At 38.2% G+C, this 20,154-nt stretch overlaps 4 protein-coding genes across 4 annotated transcripts; all 4 read right to left on the reverse strand.

Moving 5' to 3' along the window:
* Positions 1-204: 204 nt before the first annotated feature.
* TM35_000251880 (WD domain-containing protein) lies at positions 205-1,464 on the reverse strand (the record flags this gene model as incomplete). Its single annotated transcript, XM_029027779.1, has 1 exon — positions 205-1,464. One exon carries the CDS (start codon positions 1,462-1,464, stop codon positions 205-207), a length of 1,260 nt encoding a protein of 419 aa, XP_028880958.1.
* An 823-nt stretch (positions 1,465-2,287) lies between these two features.
* On the reverse strand, positions 2,288-3,004 carry TM35_000251890 (uncharacterized protein; the record flags this gene model as incomplete). Its single annotated transcript, XM_029027780.1, has 1 exon — positions 2,288-3,004. The coding sequence occupies one exon, from the start codon at positions 3,002-3,004 to the stop codon at positions 2,288-2,290; it is 717 nt and encodes a 238-aa protein (XP_028880959.1).
* A 1,554-nt stretch (positions 3,005-4,558) lies between these two features.
* TM35_000251900 (putative glutamic acid rich protein) lies at positions 4,559-8,071 on the reverse strand (the record flags this gene model as incomplete). Its single annotated transcript, XM_029027781.1, has 1 exon — positions 4,559-8,071. One exon carries the CDS (start codon positions 8,069-8,071, stop codon positions 4,559-4,561), a length of 3,513 nt encoding a protein of 1,170 aa, XP_028880960.1.
* Positions 8,072-9,017: 946 nt separating this feature from the next.
* On the reverse strand, positions 9,018-19,829 carry TM35_000251910 (uncharacterized protein; the record flags this gene model as incomplete). The annotated part of the gene is made up of 1 exon (XM_029027782.1): positions 9,018-19,829. The coding sequence occupies one exon, from the start codon at positions 19,827-19,829 to the stop codon at positions 9,018-9,020; it is 10,812 nt and encodes a 3,603-aa protein (XP_028880961.1).
* Positions 19,830-20,154: the final 325 nt, after the last annotated feature.

Below are 20,154 nucleotides of genomic sequence, written 5' to 3' on the forward strand. Positions count from 1 at the left end.
AGAAAGAGAAGGACAACTCCATGAACAAGCTGGTAATTTGAATAGAGATAAGTTAAAATAGTATCCAAAAATAATAATAATAATAATAATAATAATAATAATAATAAAAAGAATTGTGTAAATACAAAAAAAAGGGTAAAATCCACACAAATACACAATAATTTTAGACACATATTTTTTTTTTCTCCCTTTTTTTTTTTTTTTTTAACTTTTCCAAATTCCACATGTATTGTCCTTTGATCCTGTAAGGATTGTATCTCCTTCATAGTTAAAGGCACATGAGAATATCTCATCATTATGGCCTGTGAGAACCTGAATGGCTTCCCCTGTTTCTATATTCCACACCCGACACGTCTTATCATTCGCGGCGGAGATAATTTTCGTTCCCTGCGGGTTAAACTGCACTTTTGAGATTTCCCCCTCATGTCCCAACAGCGTGGCAATACAATTACAAGAGGCGGTATCGTAAACACGGGCAGTGGCATCAGCACTCGCAGTGACAATCATTGAACCCGTGGTGCTGAAGGCCACATCGAGAATTTCATCTGTGTGGCCTCGTAGTGTGGAGAGACACTTCCCCGCTCGCACATCCCAGACTTTACAGGAACGATCAATACATCCCGTTATGCATAAGTTTCCGGCAAAATTAAATTGTGTAGATGAAATCTCCGCACGATGAGAAGAAAGTGTGTGAACACATTTACCTGTACGTACATCCCATAATTTGGCACTCGCATCAAAACTTCCAGTTAAAATAAGATCTCCATGGGTATTGAAGTTAAGGGATACAATCTCTGCGGTGTGTCCAAGTAGTGTATAGGCTTCTCTACCAGTTTCCAAATCCCATACTTTAGCTGTATAATCCATTGATCCAGATGCGAGATGTGTACTTTGTGGATTAAAACACATACACACAATCTCAGCCATATGACCCGTTAATGTATGATAGCATTGACCCGTACTGGCATCCCATATTTTGCACGTTTTATCAAAACTTCCTGTAGCCACTCGATTTCCATAAGGATTATTAAATGATACCGAGTACACAACATTACGGTGTCCTTCTAATGACACAATTTCAGAACCAGTAGCGGTTTCCCACACTTTACATGTGCGATCATAACTGCCTGTAATAAAAGAATCTCCCCCTTTATTGAAGGCACAATTCGTTAAGGGTAACATATGTGCTCGGAGAGTCTTAAAAAGGTAAAACGTCTGTTTCGTATTATACCCAGCCTTTAGCTTATCTACTAACCTCTGCAGATATGTAATTAACTGCGAGGCGTACTTTTCCGTAAGTAGTGGTTCCTCCTTAATAATTTCTGCGGCAAGCCGCTCTAAATTTGTCTGCGGTGTAAGTGTAAGGAGATCTATTGTCTTTTCACCCACTTCACCAGATGAGGTTTCATACTCCAGCGTAATCCCTGGCGGATAATACCGCAGAAGAAAGGAGCGAAGTCTCATCCTTTTTTTTCTTTTTTCTTTTTTTTTTTTCTCTTTGGTAAATGCAAATATATGTGTAAGTGTAAATAAATAAATAAAAAAGGTTACCACGTTTAGAAGATGTCGATGAATACCCTTTAACGTAATAGAAAGATAAACAAACAACAACAACAACAAAATAATAACAATTATTGTGGATGTGGTATTGATAAAAATAGAAACAGTAGGGAAACAAATAATTTAGAAAAGAGAAAAAAAAAGAAAAAAAAAAAGAGAGAATATGAGAAAGAATATGCAGTGGTAAATATTCTTGTACCAGTGTATCGTCAAAGGGATACATCTACAAGTCCACAAACATACAATAACACATATATATATATATATAGATATAGAAAGAAAGAAAAATGCAGGGAATATATATATATATATATACTCCCTGCGTGTGTATGGGGACGAAAAAAAGAAAAGAAAAAAAAAAGAAGACGTGACCCATACGCACGTATCCAGAATGAGAAGGTGTGTAGATGAAGAAAAACAGCGAAAAACAAACAAACAAACAAACGAAAAAGGAAATATTATTAAATCAATTACACGAGGAACGGAATGATGGTAGCATATCTTCTTTTCTCCTTTTTATTTTTTATTTTCCTAATCCATCATGTATATAAACATCATCTACACGACTGTCAACCTTTCATTTCTGGTGTACATTGATGATGGTAATATATACCAAATCATCCAACTCTGCATCCCTCTCTTCTTTCTTTCTTTCTTTCTTTCTCTCTCTCACACACACATACATACAAACAAACACACATGTACACACAGAGACATATATATATACTTACGAAAGATCATAGGCGCTTTCATCCACATCCTCTCCCTCACCAGCATACGCCCCGCCCATCTCTTCCTCTTCCTCCTCCTCTTCACGCTCGTACGCCTCGTCCGCATCCTCGTCGTCCACAAACAACTCGCGGTCCATCTGCCACAAGTCCCAACCGCGCAGTCGACTGCCGCCCTCGCCCGCCTTCGCCCGCCGCACACGCGCCGCCTCCGCCGCTGCCGCTGCCGCCCGCTGCGCCGCCTTCCACGCCTGAAAGGACTCCTCCGTGACGGGCGTCAAGTCCGTGCGGCCCCGCAGCGCCTCCCGCTCCGCCTCCAACTGCTCCTCCAGCCGCCGCTCGTCGTGCTGCACCTCGTCAAAGTCCTCCGGCCGGAAGAGATACTCGTCGGGCGCACACCCAAAGTTGCGGTCCGTCTCCTCCGCGGCCTCGTCCGTGTTGGCGGAACCACTGCGGCCGCCAGGGGGAGGGGCCCCGTCAACACCACGGAAGAGTTTCGCCATTTCAGCCTCAAAGGCCTTCTTTTCCTCACGAGCCTTGCGCTTCGCCTCGAGCTCCTCTGTGCGCTTGCGGTCATTTTGGTTGCCCTGGGTTACGCTCTTGCTTACAGACTGGATGTAAGACTGCACCTTCGCACTCCGGTTCTTGTTCTTGAGGCCAAAGGTCTTGTCCTCGACAATCTTCTCCTTGCGCTTCTGTTCCGCTTTCTTTCCCATTTGCACAAATCAAAAACGTATGCAAGATCTTTCTACTTTTCTTGTTACTATTTATCTTTTCTGTATTTTTCTTTTTTTTTCCTAGATACTACTCGTATAGGTGTATATACCAATATATACAAGTAGCGTAATCACTAGAAGGGGATGCCTATTTTTTTTTTTTTTTATTATTTTCTTTTTCTCCTTCTTCTGTTAATTTTTTCTTTCTTCTTTTGTTCCGCTTTGCAATACACAACCTATCAGTTCTTTTTTTTTTTTTTCTTTTCCCCTTAAACAGGGTATTAGACTTCGCTTCTATTGTTAGATTTGCCTTGTGGCGCTTCCTCAACTTTACAAAAAAAAAAAAAAGAAGCAGAAACAAGAAAAAATACGAAATAAATACCGTAAAAGAGATGGAAAATGTGAGAATAAACACAGAAAGAAAATATGAAAAAAAAAAAAAGAACAGATCCCAGACCTCTGCTCTATGTACGTCTTTTTTTTCTTTTTGATTTTCTTCGCGTCTCATTTTCATCATTCCTTGTTGCATAATGAGAGAGAGAGGAAAGAGGTCACAACTGAAGAGGGGGAGAATACCTTTTTTTTTCTTCTTTCTTTTCAGATTTTTATTTTCTTTTTAAATGAGGGGATATTTTGCTGCAGCTTCCTTCCTTCATCACATTTATAGTAAGAATGGCTTAAAGCAGCAGTTAAATATACTTTCCTCTTTCTCTTAAAACAAATAAAAAGTAAGTAAGTAATTATGTATGTATGTATGTATGTGTCTTTACGCGTATGCGTGCGTATGAGTATGTGTATGTATATGCGCCTCTATGTATATTTGTGTGTGCATATGTATGTATATGTATATGTTTGCGTGTAGTCCTTTCCTTCGTTTCTTCTATTACTATCTATGTATGGGCGTAGTTCTAACCATCATTCCTCCCTGGCCAAAATAAATGAATCACCATTGCAATAATTCACCAGCAAAAACTAATTAAAAATAGCAAGGGATATCCCATATTAAACGACGAATACAAAGTCAAGAAACCATAATAATAATAATAATAATAATAATAATAATAATAATAATAATAATAATAATAAAATAAAAAAAGTGACTGTAGAGAAATTGGGGGCACTAACGGAAACCAAAGAAGTTAATACCAAAGGCAAACAAACAGTATATATATATTCCCCCCTTTTAAATATAAACTATTATTGCCAACTTCTTCTCATTTCTCTTCTATGGTTGGTGTGTCACACACGCAGGAGACATATACACAGATATGGGCACAAACAGAAATAAAAATAAAAAAATGATGCACTAATACCAACAAAATATCGCCCCCTTTTTTTCCAGTTAATTAAACACTGACACATACACATACACAGCATCTCCCCATATAGAGAAAATACGGAACATACGAAGAAAGAAGCAAACATACACACTCTATTAAAAGGTGAAAAAACAAACAAACATCAGATAAAACAAAACAAAACAAAACAAAAAAGCAAAAGATAACATTTATTCTTTCTCAAAATTTTCTTTTTTTTTTTAAAAAAAGTAAAAATTTAACGCCTTGTCTTTTGGAACCAGCGATCATCATCATCATCATCGTTATCAACACGTGGCGGTAAAGCACGAGCCATTCGTCTAGTACGGTTTCGTGGGCGTGAGGTTACCACCACTTGTTCCTCTTGTTCATCTTCAAGGCTTTTACTGTCCTCATCTTCACTTGCAGCAGCAGCGACAGGAGGTGTTGGGGGTGTGGGAGGAGCACGTCTTGCGTGGGCGCCCTTCTTCGCTGAAGGAGGAGGCGGCGGTGGAGGAGGAGTGCGAGGTGTTTCTTCAATTTCTTCATCATCCTCATCCTCATCCTCATCTACTGCCGCAGGAGGAGGTGGTGATGATGTTTTCTTTACCATATGGCCCTTCTTATTTCCAGCAGCAGCAGGCGGCGGTGGTGGGGGCGGGGCTTTCTCTACGAGTTCCTCCTCTTCATCATCTTCATCCTCATCCTCATCATCCTCTACAGCCGCTGGAGGTGGTGCTCGCTTACCGCCTTGAGTGGCCTTTCTTGTGGGCGGCGCACGTGATTTCTGATGATGATGATGATATTGTTCTTCTTCCTCATCCTCCTCCTCATCGTCCTTCTCAAGAGTTAACTCTTCCGTAGCCTGAGCCCTTCCGCGGGCCGATCGATTCTTCGCCGGTGGCAAGTTCTTCTTGTTACCATTGTTGTTCACAGGAGGTGTGCGCACTTCTTCTTCTTCCTCTTCCTCTTCCTCCTCCTCTTCTTCCTCCTCTTCTTCTTCTTCCTCCTCCTCTTCTTCTTCCACCTCTTCCTCTTCTTCGGGTTCCTCTTCTACTTCTTCCTTTTTCTTACCCTTTCCCTTCTTCTTAGGAGTCTTTTCTTCCTCTTCCTCTTCTTCCTCTTCTTCTTCCTCTTCATCTTTACTTGTTGCTGTTGCTGCAGCCATAGCCACCTTCGCAGCTGCGGCTGCGGCAGCAGTAGTACTATTGCTGCTACCACCACCACCTCCAGACCCAGACTTTGAGGTTACTTCTTTTCCCACAGTTGCAGAGACACGCTTTGCAGGGGGCTTTTTATCCATTTCCTCAACCTCTTCTTCTTCCTCCGCCTCAGGAAGAAGCTGAACTAGAGTGGGTGTGAGCAGTGCTTCCAAGTCTTCACGGTTCGTTAAGATATCATGTACCACAGAAACACCAAGGGATTCAATAGCATCTACAAGATCAGAAACAGAGGAACACTCTGCAATAGTACTTGTCATACCAAGAGGCTCAGCAAGTTGATGTAGACGAGTCTTTTCAGCTGAAGTAAATGAACCAGTAGTGTCAATACTAACAATAGAGGTTGGCATCATATCCATACCATTTGCTCCTCCACCTCCACTAATAGAAGTAGCAAGGATATGATAGTGTACAACATTTACCCGATTCAGAACCTTTCTCTCCAAAACATGAAGGACACCAAGCATAGATTCAGCAAAACGGCATCTAATATCATCTTCTCGAACAGTTTCTTTTAATGATGTCTCGTATAAATGTAGTGTTGTACCCATTAATGCTACTACACTACATCCTGAATTAAAATCAATAGTTGGACGAATAGGTGTAAACCTCTTACTCTTGGTAGCAAAAAATGAAGTATAAGCTTTAACAGCCTCTTCAACCTTTTCAGCTGTCATATCTGTAGCTCCTTTATTGCGTCGTACGCGATGTGGACGACGGTCTGATGATAGAAGCGGGAAACCATAGGCAGGAATATCACGAGGTTCTAGTGTAACTGGATGTTCGCGTGAGATTGCCCGAAGTAATACTGCGCCATGCACCAGTGCCTCTACACCCTTTTCTTTATAAAACTTTGCTGTCGCCTCATCATTAGCAGCATCATGTGCTTCAGTGTATGTATTATAAGCTGAACAAACTTGTTTAAGTGCGAGAATTTCACGTGAATCACCATCGGTTACCTTGGCAGCACTGAAGGTACTGTAGAGAGCGAATGGGTCCACTTGCGCCATATCACCCTCAACCACAATAACAAATCCTTTTTTTTCATCATCTTTAATGTCAGACATATGAAGATAGCCATCGGCACTGTTAAATTGAGTAAGCATTAACTCGGCCAGACGAGCTAATGATCTGTTTTGTTTCGCATCAGATGGGACTGTATCAGCAGCGGTAACACCACGTGTTTTTTGTCCTTTCTCCGTTGCTTCATCCATTTCCATGTCATCATCTTCATCCGGTAACTCTAGCTCTTGCTCTTGTTGTTGTTTTTGTAGTTCAGCTTTCTTTGTAAGAGCCTCGCTGCCCTTCTTTTTCTTTAGTTTACCAGATCTGGAGTAGTCATCACTATCAGTCTTTGCTGCTGCTCCTCCAGTGGATGCTGTTGTTGTTGATGATGATGTCTTATTGGTATCATTGCTTCCACGGACATATGGGGTTGGAGCAAATTCCTGCTCGGTTTCTTTTAAAAGCCTTGCAATTTCAGCATCCTCATCATCTTCCATGGAGGCTGTTGCATTATCCTTTTTAGAAACATCTTCACTTTCCACAGCTTTTGTTGTTGCTTCTGCGCCTTCGGCATGATCTTCTTCAACATGTTTTGCCTGTTTTTTCCCACGATTCTTTGTAGCCTTAGTCGTTTTCTGGTTACTACTTTCCCACTCTGATGTTTCAGCTGTATCATTCTCTTCCTTCGTCCCCTCCAGCCGTTGTTGAGATTCATCTTCCTTTATCGTAGCAGCAGCGGCAGCCACAGTCTCTGGAAGTGCCTGCATACCTGTAATGAGTGGGGCAAGTACTTTTCGATTTCCCTTATTAGCTGCAAACTCCTCAATAACAGCTTTTTGAATGGTTTTCGTTAACCATGTGATCACTTGATCCTTTTGCGATTCCACTGGCTGTCGAGCTATGGCGGCAAAGGCATCTTCTAATAAACCACGTGAATACGGTGAGACTGGCACACGTTCACGGTTCTCATCCCATCGCCCAAGTGTGGTGATTCCCGCCAGTCGCAGTGCTCGGGCATCTTTACATGCCTGATAACGCTCCGAACTTAACACCACTTCAAGCCATTCTTTACGTCCACGAAGGGCGGCGAGTTGTCGTTTAGGCACCATGACCACAAAATCCAGCATAGAGACATCTTCCACATCTGTGGCATCTGGCTCAAGCAATAACTGCACCATTCCACGAAGCGTTTCCGTACGAATACCACTCTCATTAGTTTGTATATTGGGAAGCAATACCTGTTCAACAGAGCACTGATGGGGTGAGGCGGGTAATGTGCGGGTTGTAGATGGAGCCAACAGCGGTAATGTTGTGAAGTGAGCTCTACAGCTGATAAATATCGGTGTTGGACAGCCATTACCATTACTGTTGCCTTTACTCTTACCCAGAGAGTGAGAGGGACTTGAAGAGATGTTTGTAATAGTACTGTGTGTTAAGGTAGTAATAGCATCACTCTTGTAGGTGGCATGGGCTTCCACTGTTGCTGAAAGGGCACCAGCAAAGGTAGTTTGTGTGGAGGTAGAGAAAATTAGACGACGACGCAGCATCTTATTATCTGGTCACTATCGTTTTTCTTTTTTGTTCTCTCCCTTCCCTTTTTTTATGCTCTTTCTTATTCTACTTTTTTTTTTTTTATACTGCTACTACTGTTCTTGATGACAATAGTGCAGATAAATAAATAAATAAATAAATATATATATATATATATATATATATATATATATATAATATTCTATGCGTTAAGTTTCTCTTTGTTTTCTTTTTTTTTATTATCGTTCGCGGAGAAGTACAGAAATCACAATTATTTTGTTGTTTTCTGTATGTGTATGTAAGTATGTATGTATATGTATGAGTGAATGTATAATGTACGTGTACGTGGGCGAATACAAGTCCTTTTTTTTTTCCTTTTTTTTTGATTGTTTACTTTACTTTTTTTTTCTTGTTTCTTTTTAATTCTTCACTTCTTTTTTTCCCTTTTTTCCTTTTGTTTTTCACCCTTCACTTGATCTTTACCTTTTCTCTCTCTATATATATATATGTATATATGAGTGGATGCTTTTTTCTCTTTCTTCCCTTCTTTTTCTTTCTGTACCTTCTGGTGGTCTTCTTTACACGGTCCACTCGAATAGAAAAAAGTAATCTGAAACAAAAAGAGAGAGATCATCAGAAAAAAAAAAAAGAAAAAGAAGAGAAAAAACAAAACAACAAGATAAGAAAAACAGTCAACAGGAAAGAAATAAACTCATATATATATATATATATATATATATATATATATATATGGTAACAAGAGAGAGGAGAGAAAAAAAAAAAAAACAATACGAAAAATGGAAAAAAAAAATGAATAAATACTCTCTCATTTCCACTGCAACAACGCCAATTGTGGAAGCTGCAGTGAAAAAGATATATATATATATATATATATATATAGATAGATAGATAGAAACAACAGACCTACATAGAAAGCCAGAAAAGTGCATAATGGGGTTTACTTTACAGAATATCATAATCATTATCTACAGTAGTAACAACAGTATTAGCTGAAGCAGGGGTACACATGAGAGGAGAACAAATAACAACAACACTACCAACACACTGTCCAGATCGATGTAAAGAAATTTCAGGCAATTTTAACTCCACATCTTCTGCTGGTATCTTTTTATTATTTGGTACATTTAAGGTACTATTTCTCTGCCTCCCTGTAGGCTCTAATACAGTAGCAACATCATCACTACTATTACTATTACTACCACCACCAGCCGCATGATCTACAGTAGCGTGCATAATATTCACAAGTGGTAGTGTTGCCGACCCAACAAGATGCGCTTCTTCTTTACTGTTGCTGTAGTCAAAAATAGATAAAAGCATTTTGGCATGAGCAAGACTAACCGCATGATGCGGCACGAGGGAAATCTCTGCAAGTGCCGTTGACGGTAAAGAAGGTAGTGAACCACTTGTTGTCGCTTTTGAACCTTTATCTCTTGATTGTACTGGTATGGCTGGATCCACTGTGTAATCACCAATCATACAATCTAATGAATCTAAAGGCATTATGTGAGGAGAGATATATGTATTCTCTTGAATATTTACCGTCCGTTTTGTTTGTCGATAACGTAAAATAGCTCTTGTAGTTGTTCCCATGGTTCTTCTTCCCATTTCTGTCTCCCCCATCATCATCCTCTCACGAGCCATAATTACAAGTGGATGAGATAGAAAAGGAACAAACTGTATAACAATAGCAAGACAACGTTCATCTAGTAAAGATGAAGTTTGTCCATTTTTCTCTGGTATTTCAATAGCGAGACGACGTAGACGTAAACACCAGACTTGACCAGCCGCCGGTTGTGCGGCCTGTTCTTCTTGCCAAAGTGCACCACCAATACAAGGACGTAGTATATGCATAGTAAATGCCGCACAAACGGGTAAATGACTAGAAAGAAGAAGTTGTTCTCTTGATTTGGATACTACAGTTCGTTTGCTTTTTCGTATTTTCTTTAACAATTTATTCTGTTTGCGTATATTAACTTGTGGATGTGATTTACAAAGTTTGAGAATATGTGGAGTGGATGATGGTAGTGGTGGGACCGTACCGTATGCTAGTGGTGTAAGGAGTCGATTCAGTAATTTTATTTCACCCTCTTGCTGCTGTTTATAAAGTATACGAGAAGAATATGAGAAAAGGACTCCATCCGCTTCCAGAGCATTTTCTGTATTGTTTTTTTTATATCCCTTTTCAGGAATAAGTTGTAAACTGTAATGTGTAGTTCCTGGAATAACTCTGGAGGTTGGAAAAAATAACGGCATCGCCTCCATTAAACCAGACTTGGGCGAGAGGAGTAATGAGGAATCTCGTAATAGCGTTAATATATCATGATTACATAATAGTTCATTCACAACAGGGAATAAACCATGATGAGGACTCTTCTTCATCTTCATCATCATTTTTCTTTTCCAATCATGTATATCCCCAATTCGTTCATATTCATGAATTTTCTTTCTTTTTTCTTTTTCTTCCTTCTCTTCTTCTGCAAGAGCGCATTGGAGTTTTTCCATTAGTTCCACCAAAACCATAGAGGTTCCAACATCTTTTTTTTCATCTTCTTCTTCTTTCTTTTCTTCTTCATGTGAAGAAGAGAGAAATAATGGCATACCCCAATATCCCATTAAAAAGAGATAATCATAATACTCCAATCCATCTACAGTACTCGTTTGACGACGTAACGCACTTAACACAGCAGCATCATGTGCATCCATCGTTTGTAAACCCTTTTCTTGTTCTTGTTCTTGTTCTTCTTGTTGTTGTTGTGATTGTAAGAAACTTCCACGAACACCACCTGGAATATGCATTAACACTTCACGAATAAAAGCAATTTGTGTTGCTAACGCTAAAGGTTGAAGTACTGTATGAGATGCTAATGTAGGCAAGTAAAGGGCAATAAAACACACCGGTGAAGATCCAACTTCCATCGTCACAACAACCGCCCCACGTTCTCCATGAAGTGCAGAGAAGGTGAGTGGAATCTTCTTTGTACGTACAGCTCCACACAGACAAGCCACAAATTTTCTCGCCAATACAAATAATACAACAGATGCATCTAAAGATACAATAGCTAAAGCGACATATCCCTGTTCCTCAAACCAACCTTGTACAAAGGCAATAAAATGATCTGGTGTGTGATGAAAAGAGAATTCCTGTACAGTAAGGGCAATGATATCATACAACATGACATTTCCATCTCCTACATTTTCTTTTCCTTCAAGATATCCAGAGATATGATTAATGTTTTTTCCCCCACGCCTTATAGGATCTACAGAGTGAGAAGGTGAAGCCGTAGTGGTTCCTGCCCATGGCACTACATTTTTCCACCACTTTCCTTCCATCTTGTTCTTCTTTTGCCGTTGTCTTTGCTCTTGTTGCTGTTGTGGTTCTTGTTGTTCTTTCTTTTCTTCTTGTCCTGTTTCCTTCTCTGAAGAGTCACGACCAAAGAGAAAGTCTACAACATCTTCCTTAGTAGTATATTCTTCTTGTTGTTGTTGTTGTTGTTTCTTCTTTTTCCTCTTCTCAGAGGCCATGCGTTTCTTCATCCACTTTGGGGATAACAACTCCAGCCATTTACGCAGCGACTCTGAATTCTCCATTGGAACTCCCTCGAGATTTACAGTGCCTGTCCACACAGTGAGAGGCAAGGTGGATTCCCCACTAATCTGAAGTCCACACTCTCCTTCTAATTTTACCGTAAACGTTTTTTCATCATTATTATTATTATTATTTTTTACTTGTCGTTGTGAGAATGGACCATCCTCAAGAATAGAGTCCAGTAAATTACAATATTCCTGTAATTTCGTTAATTCATCTGTTAAACCCTTTTCTTCCATATTCTCATCCTTTTTGGTATATTCCCTTAAGGCAAACGGGGCAAGGCCTTGAACTTTCTTTGCCTTATATTCACTGCTATTAGAGAGAGTAGCATCTACTCTAATATTCCATGCCTTTTCATCTCCATATTGATGTTGTTTCTTATTATTATTATTATTATTATTATTATTATTATTATTATTATTCTGCTGATGTAGTTTATACCACCATACGGGTTTTGTTCTTGATATAGTGGATGTTGTATTTGTAAACAGAATATCATCCTCTTGCATTTGCTGCAGAACTGCAAACCAAAAACAGGCGACACTCGTGAGGGGAGCAGTGGGCAATACTGCAGAGAGATGGACATCACTACTACACGGTGTATGAGAGAGCACCGATGGCCCTTCACCCATTAACTCAGCCAACAACAAATCATCATCATCATCATCACTCTCCTCATTATTATTATTATTATTATTATTATTATTATTATTATTATTATTATTAGAAATAAGAGGATTTTCTTGAAATAGATTGTGATGGGGTAATGAGATTGTAAAAGCAGGAACAAAGCTTCGCACCGTTGGACGTAGTATAGAAACAGATTCCAAAAAACGTTCCCGTTCCATCAAGTCATCAAAGTAGTCATTATAAACTATATGATGATTACGATAAAAAACAATCGTAACTCCATAAAAGGATGATGTTGAAGGTGTAGAAACAGATTCTCCTTTTCTCTTTCTTTCCATTATATCCTTTTCATCTTTTTCATCCTCTCCAGTAAAAGAATCACAACGTCCTACATGAAGTAATTCATAACTCTGATAAACAGCTGAACGAATGTAACCATCTCGACGTAGACGTGGATCTTCCTCTGCAGGTGCACTCGTTGTACACTCAATCGTTCCATTAAATAAATCAATAAACCACACATGTGAGGCATAACGATCTGCATGAATTCGCTCCACATCCAGAAGCCTAAAATGACGAAATGGGGTTCGACAGTTAATAGGAATATCTTCATTATAATATCCTTCTTCTTCTTCTTTTTCTTCTTCTTTACTGGTATAAACACTATTTATTCCCTCTTTAGTTTGTATATCTTCTCTCTTTCCTGACATTCTGCTTGTATTAAATTTCATAGGAGTAGAATAATTATTTCTCTGTTTGTTAGAATATTGCCTCAGTACAGAAGAGGCACAATCCACTGTTTGAGAAAGAGTAGAAACATTATTATTATTATTATTATTATTATTATTATTATTATTATTTCTACTCCTGTTAACACCACTCACACTATTACTATGATTACTATAATTGCCAATCCCTTTACGTCGTACATGAGTGACAAAACATGTTCGAAGTTGTCTCGCAAAAGGAATCGCCCCTAATGGGAGTACCAATGAAGGAGTTGCAAGAGCCCCAATATCTTCCCGTTCTTCTTTTTTTTCTTTTTCCTTTTTTTCTTCTTTCTTTCCTTCTTCTTCTTCTGATATAAACATGGAAGACTGTCTTCTTGTATACTCATTAGAGGCTATTTCCTCTTTGACCTCTAATGGATTAAAGAGTTTATGCAGGGCACGGCCAAGGCCTAAATGAAGTTCAGAACTCTCACGACGATAGCGAGAACGAAGAAATCCTCGTGGAAATCCTTTAATGGGTTCAAACAATAATTCCGAGTCTAACAATTCCTGCAATTCATCATCTCTATTCTTTGCAGAGAAACCCAAAGAGAAGGTGGATTCTCTTCCTTTCCTTACTATTATTCTTCTCTCTTCTAAAAGTTGAAGATAGACATACGATAAGGATATTTCTTCTACCACCGCCAACACACAACGAAGTTCACGTGCTGTTAAACCCACTGCACGTCCACTATCATGAAATTCCTTTTCACCCCAAAGAGAAATCACCATTTTCTGTGGAATAGAGACATTTCCCTTTTTTTCTCTTTCCCACAGTCGAGCCAACTGCAATTCGGTGTAGGCCGCAATAGCCGCCTCTTCCATACGATGTGGTCCAAAGTGTCTCTGCAGTCGTGGAGAGGGAAGCGGCATAGAGGCGAGATTTAACCACATCTTCCACTGTTGCCAGAGTTCAGAGCTGCGAAATCCAAGCAAGAGATGATTTCTTCGGGTATCAAAGAGATGATTTCCACCACCACTTCGACGAACAGAAGGAATAATCTCAATGAAATGACTTAAATCACTATCACCATCACTCTTATTGTTATGGTTAATATCAAAACGTTTAGGATTTTGACCACTTGTAAAGAAAGTGATATTTCGTTTTAAAAATGAATGAGATTTCGTAGGATCATCTTCCTCTTTGTTTTTTTCTGTTTGATGACTTGTACCAGATTTAGGAAAAGACAGAAACGGTTTCTGTGATAAACCTTGTTTAGATCCCTTATTAAAATCATCTGCAGCTTGAAGTACTTCTCTTAAACCTTCTTGATTATTAGCATAAGAAGATTCCGAATTTTTACTCTGCAGTGTGAGTTCATTCTTTCCCTCTACTGCTGCTGCTGCTCCTTCTATTGTTGTTGTTGTTTTTGTAATTTCTGCTTCTGCGATGACTTCACTATGTTTTTCATTTAATGTACACTTTGTAATAGCGACTATAGTGGCTCCAAGGAGATAACATCCACCTTTCGCCTTATCTCCCAGTTGTGGTCTATGCTCCCCATCAAAGTAGTATAAAAAGTGACCACGTATAACGGCTGTTGTTGGTATAAATATTGTAGTTTTCCCAGTAGAAAGAAGATCCGTTTTTGTCTGTTTTAAACGGTGTAAATGATCAAAAACACATAATGAATGAATTGTTAAAAAAGGTGCAGCCACTTCATATTCCCATTCATCTTCATCATCTTCTTCTTCATCATTTTCCTTTTCTTCCTTTGATTTTTCTTGTCCTTTCGTTAATTTAGATGTCGCTTCTGAAATATTTTTCTTTTTCTTCTTCTCCTTCTCCTTCATAGCGTTTTGATCAATAGTTTCACGGAAACTTGGACCATTTCCAGAGATGATGTTTTCATATTCATTCTTATGTAAAGGAACTGTTGGTCCATCTGGTTTCCACAATCGTGATTGCTCCACCTCTTTTAAGAATTTAAGTAACTCTAATAATAGACTTTGTTTGTAATTATGTAAATGAAAATCACGTTCCTCTGGAAAGGCGAGAAGTCGACGAAGTTGACGATCTGCTGGTAACTCCCGAATAGAGGGCATTACATATAAAGATGAGGGAAAAGCATCCGTTACAATATCCATAGAATCAAACTTCTCCACACTGTTATAATGATGATGATGATCATTATTACTGTTGAGATCATTCTTTATATCCGATCTGCACAGCAGCATTGCAGGGATAAGTGATGATATAGAGAGAGAAGGATAAAGTAAACATATATATCCTCCACTGTTTTCAAGTAATGAACGTACTTTTATAAGATTATTAGGATAAATAAAATTCTCACGAGGCATACGTACAACAGGTGCTACAGTTAATTGCTTCTTCTCAGCACGTTTCTTTAACTTTTTTTCAATCTTTAGATTCCTATCTAATTGTATACTCAAATATTCATCCAGTGAATCCCATTCACGACACAACTCTTCTGGAGAGAGTTCTCGTATTTGTAGAGACCTCTCTTGTTTCTTCCTCAAATCATCAAATCCTTCACTTTCTGTACTTTCCTCTAAATTCACATCTTCTTTTTCTTTTTCTTCTTCTTTTGGAATAGTGGTGAGAGTCCCAGTTGGTTTGGTATACGTAGAGCTTCCATGAATGCTAATCTCTTCCCAAGCACGTATATACAATGTTGTCATAAGTAAATTTGCATCTGAATTCATATCATAATATTTATTATTATTATTATTATGAGTATGAGTATGGTTACTTTGGCTATAGTTTTTATTACCAAGAGTATAATGAGTGAGAGTGCCATGTTGTTTTGGAGTAAAAAGATATTTCTTTGGTATTACCTCTCTCGTCATGAGTTCTTGTGATACACATCTTAGCAAGAGATCTAACTGAGGACTCAGTTTACCGAAATTCTTTATCTTTATACTACTATCAGTACTAGTATATATACTTTCAGTAAGAGTAGGAGGCATCCACTCTAATGGGAATAACACGGAAGGCGATGGAATGATTGTTTTTTCTCTTCTATTTTTCACTTCATATGTATTATTATTATTATTATTATTATTATTATTATTATTATTATTACTGTTGATCAGTCGCCTCCACGCGAGTATACATTCTTGCATAACTGTATGATATAATAGGAGTAAATCCCGTTCTACATATGCCCAACGAAGTCGTAGTCGTTGTCTATTCTCCTCCACTAATAGAGATTCCACTCCTCCATTAGCCCTTCGCATAGATGAAGATCCATCACCAAATATAAGTTTCTTCCTCTTTTGACGTTGTTGGACCTGTTGCCATTGTTGTTGTTTAACATTAAGAAAATATTGTAATTGTTGTCGATGCCATTCAAATAATTCCAAACGACAACGACACTCCCATAATATTAAACGTCCTCTTGAAATAAACTCCAACTCTGTTGTTGTTATTATTATCTTTGAAGGAAGAGATACAGAAAGTAAAGACGGTGCTTCTACTCTTACTATCACGATAAACACATACGGCCCAATAGATATACGTGAACCAGGTGAAAGTGGGACCCAAAAACAATCCGATGATATTCCCATAGAAACAGCAACAGAATTAGAATGAAATGCATGCGGGTTTTGTGAAGATCCCCATGGAATAGAATGACCGTTTATATGAACAGGAGGTGGAAGCGGTGGTATAGATAAATCGAGAGAAGTAGAAGAAGTAGAAGTAGAAGTAGTAACTAATGGAATATTTCGCCGTAGAGAAGCAGTAAGAAAAACTTCTCCAAATACAGTACATTCAACAGACAATTCCACTATCCAATCATCATCTCTCCTATTTTGTTTTGGTAAAGGCCAATCATTTAAGACGGCGCCGTTTCTTCTCGTTGTCGCTACTCGTGTAAACTGTGATAAAGGTGAAGAAACACTGGACGAGGATGTTGATGAGAAATAGAGAGAAAGTGAGGGATGAGAAGGAGCCCCATCACTAATATGGATTATATTCATATCATAAAAAACAGGTAATGTATCCATTCCTCCTATTTCTTGTAATGATTGATGAAGTGCAGTTGTTTCAGTAGCCGCAAGTGTTGTGTTGAACTCACCATGATGGAGATTAGTATTAGTATTAATAGTATTAGTTGTAGTGGGAGCTGGTAGCATAAGAAGAAATGGCTTTAGTGGTTTTTCTAATATTGGATCACCCATAGTAAATAAACCCTCTTCTTCTTTTTCTTTTTCTTTTTCTTCTTCTTCTTTACTGGATACGGTAAAAGAAAGATAACGTTTATTCTTTAAATTCATCCAGGCTTGTACAAGGTCTTTTCGCAGCATACGTGTGGTCTTTAACCATGATGAAATAAGTTGTTGTTGTGATAATTGACGTTCTTCTGGTGTTGCTGTTAGTTGTTGTATAGATGATGATAACACCAATAAACGACGATGATACCACTCTGAAGCTGTAATAGTATCATTTATATTCTTTTTCTTATTAATATCAATATCAATATCACTACTACTACTACTACTACCACTATCATTATTATTATTATTATTATTGTCATGATCTTTCTTTAACTCCGATATAGTTTTCAGTTTCGCCGTGATGGCTTCTAATTCCCGACGCATCACCACAACAGGATCTAACAAAGAAGGCACAAATAAACGTAATGGATGTTGACATAAGGATTTACAATCCACTGCTGTTTGAAGTGTATCTATCGTATCCAATACACGTAGTGAAGAGGCAGGTATAGTTGCAATAAGAAAGAGTTTCGCATTTCCAAATTGAACAGACTTTAATAATAGTGAGAGTGTACTTGGTGTCGTCTTCATAGATGAGAAAGAGGATTGTTGTTTTAAACTAGAACGAAGTAAACTTCCATCGGCAACTTGTGATGTCCATTGTAATTCAATAAATATACCTTCTGCATGATAAACAGGAGAAACTGGTAATTCTCTTTGTTGTTGTTGTTGTTGTTTTGTTTGTAGAGTTGGATTATTATTATTATTATTATTATTATTATTATTATTATCATTATTATTATTATTATTACTTTTGCTTCTCTTCACTGTCGCTACTCCTTCAGTGGGGCTATTTACAGTTTTCATACCCACACCAATAGCGGTACGAAGTAAGAGGGCAATATGTAATGGAGTATAAACCGCAAGTGTGTGGAGTTTCTCACGGAGAAGTGAAAGGTGCTCTAATCCACTTTGTTGATAAAATATCATTTCTTCTTCTGTATACACATCTAACCAAATAGCACCCTCCACTAATAGAGGAGATAATAATGAAGAGTCTTCCTTTTCTTCCTCTTCTTCTCTTTCTGTACGGTTACTTGTGTTTATTGATGTTTCAGTTCTTTTTCTTCTTTTCGTTGTTGTTGTTGTTCGAGTGAGAGAGACTGTACGTTTGACAGCAGCGAAGGATGCGGGATTCCACAAATCATACACAAACACAGATGAAAATATCCCATGACCACTATCACTATCACTATTAATATCCATATCCATATTATTATTATTATTATTATGATGATTACTACTACTACTACTACTGTTAGATGAGAGATCATCTTGAAATGCCACTAATGCCACCCGTATAGGATTATCATAACAGACTTCCTTCATTCCTGCAGGTATACTTTTTCCCATCATTGTCTGATATCGACAACGTTGTTGACAAAGTCCCCGCACAACATGAGTAATAATTCCATTCGCACTAAAGAGTGTATACGTCTTTCCACTCTGTGGAGGACCATATGTTAATACAGCGATATGATGACCATCTGTTAACAACGGTACAATAGCTTTATCTTCATCATCCATGGAGAGAAAACGATTTACATCCATTTCCGCCTCTACTACCGCAGCCGCATCCACAATAGATGTGGTTGATGGTAATAATAATAAAGGTGAAGAAGAAGATGAGGATATAAGTAATGGTGAACGATGAGTTTGCCGTGTACTCCGTGGAGAGTTACTTCCCTTTATAGACTTGGATGTACAGAGGGGATCGATAAAGGCCATCTGTTCCACATCTCGTTGAAGTTCTGCGGCCTCTTCCTCATCTTCTTCATTCTTTCTAAACAATGATATTCCCTCAAACTGTGAGAGTGGTGCCGGGCGAAATCCACGACTCGGGCAAATTGCGTTTCTCATTATTTGTGCAGCCAAAGCGGCATCTGCACCCACCACTGAACTCAAATCCAGTAGAGTCTCATAACAACACATATCCCCATCCATCTCTGATCTTATTCCCATACTCATACGCATAGTATTATTACTATTACTATTATTAGATTTATTAGTATTAGTATTATTATTATTATTATGAGTATGAGTAGTATGGGAATGAAGAGGAAAAGACTGTTTCCACTCTTGTCGTAATCGTATGAAACACTCTACGGTTTGTGGAAAGAATACGTAATCAAACACAGATGGAAATTCATGCCTTTCTGTGGTCCCTTTACCCATTGGACTTGTGACGATAATTCCAATACCCCCTTTTTCCTCCTTTTTCTCTGAATTCCTATTGGATGATGATAATCGCTTCTCCACAGCAATAGGATACATGGCGATAATGGAGTTATTATTATTATTATTATTATTTCCATGTGAGGAGTACGGTGGAGAGACAGCAAACGTGCGACACTCTTCCGTTGTTAACGGACAACATCGTACAGAGATGTGTGGAGTGAGTACTTTGTTGGGTTCCCACACATTCACATCATTTAATAAAGAAGATGACTTTTTCTCTCCAATAGAAGATTGTTGTTGTTGTTGTTGTTGTTTGGGTACTGCTGATAAAGGGTACTTTGGCATACAATTGGGGTGTAAAATGGATGAATTCCAAGAGGCGCCGGGAGATCAGAAGAATAAATAAATAAAATAAAATATAATAAATGAGAATACAATACCTTTACAGAAAAAAAAAAAAACAAACAAACGCTAATATTGAATAACGCCAAACAAATAAAATAGGAACGGAGAAAGGGAATAAAATAATAAAAAAAAACTACACCAAAGAAGCAAGTAGATTAATATTACTTTTTTTTTTTAATATTAATCTTCTCTTTGGCCCTTACTACAAATAGAGATTCCCTTTTCTCTCCTTTCTTTTTCTTCTTCTAGAAATATATATATATAT

The sequence above is a fragment of the Trypanosoma theileri genome (assembly GCF_002087225.1).
Source record: "Trypanosoma theileri isolate Edinburgh chromosome Unknown TM35_Tth_25_V1, whole genome shotgun sequence".
Taxonomy (NCBI): domain Eukaryota; phylum Euglenozoa; class Kinetoplastea; order Trypanosomatida; family Trypanosomatidae; genus Trypanosoma; species Trypanosoma theileri.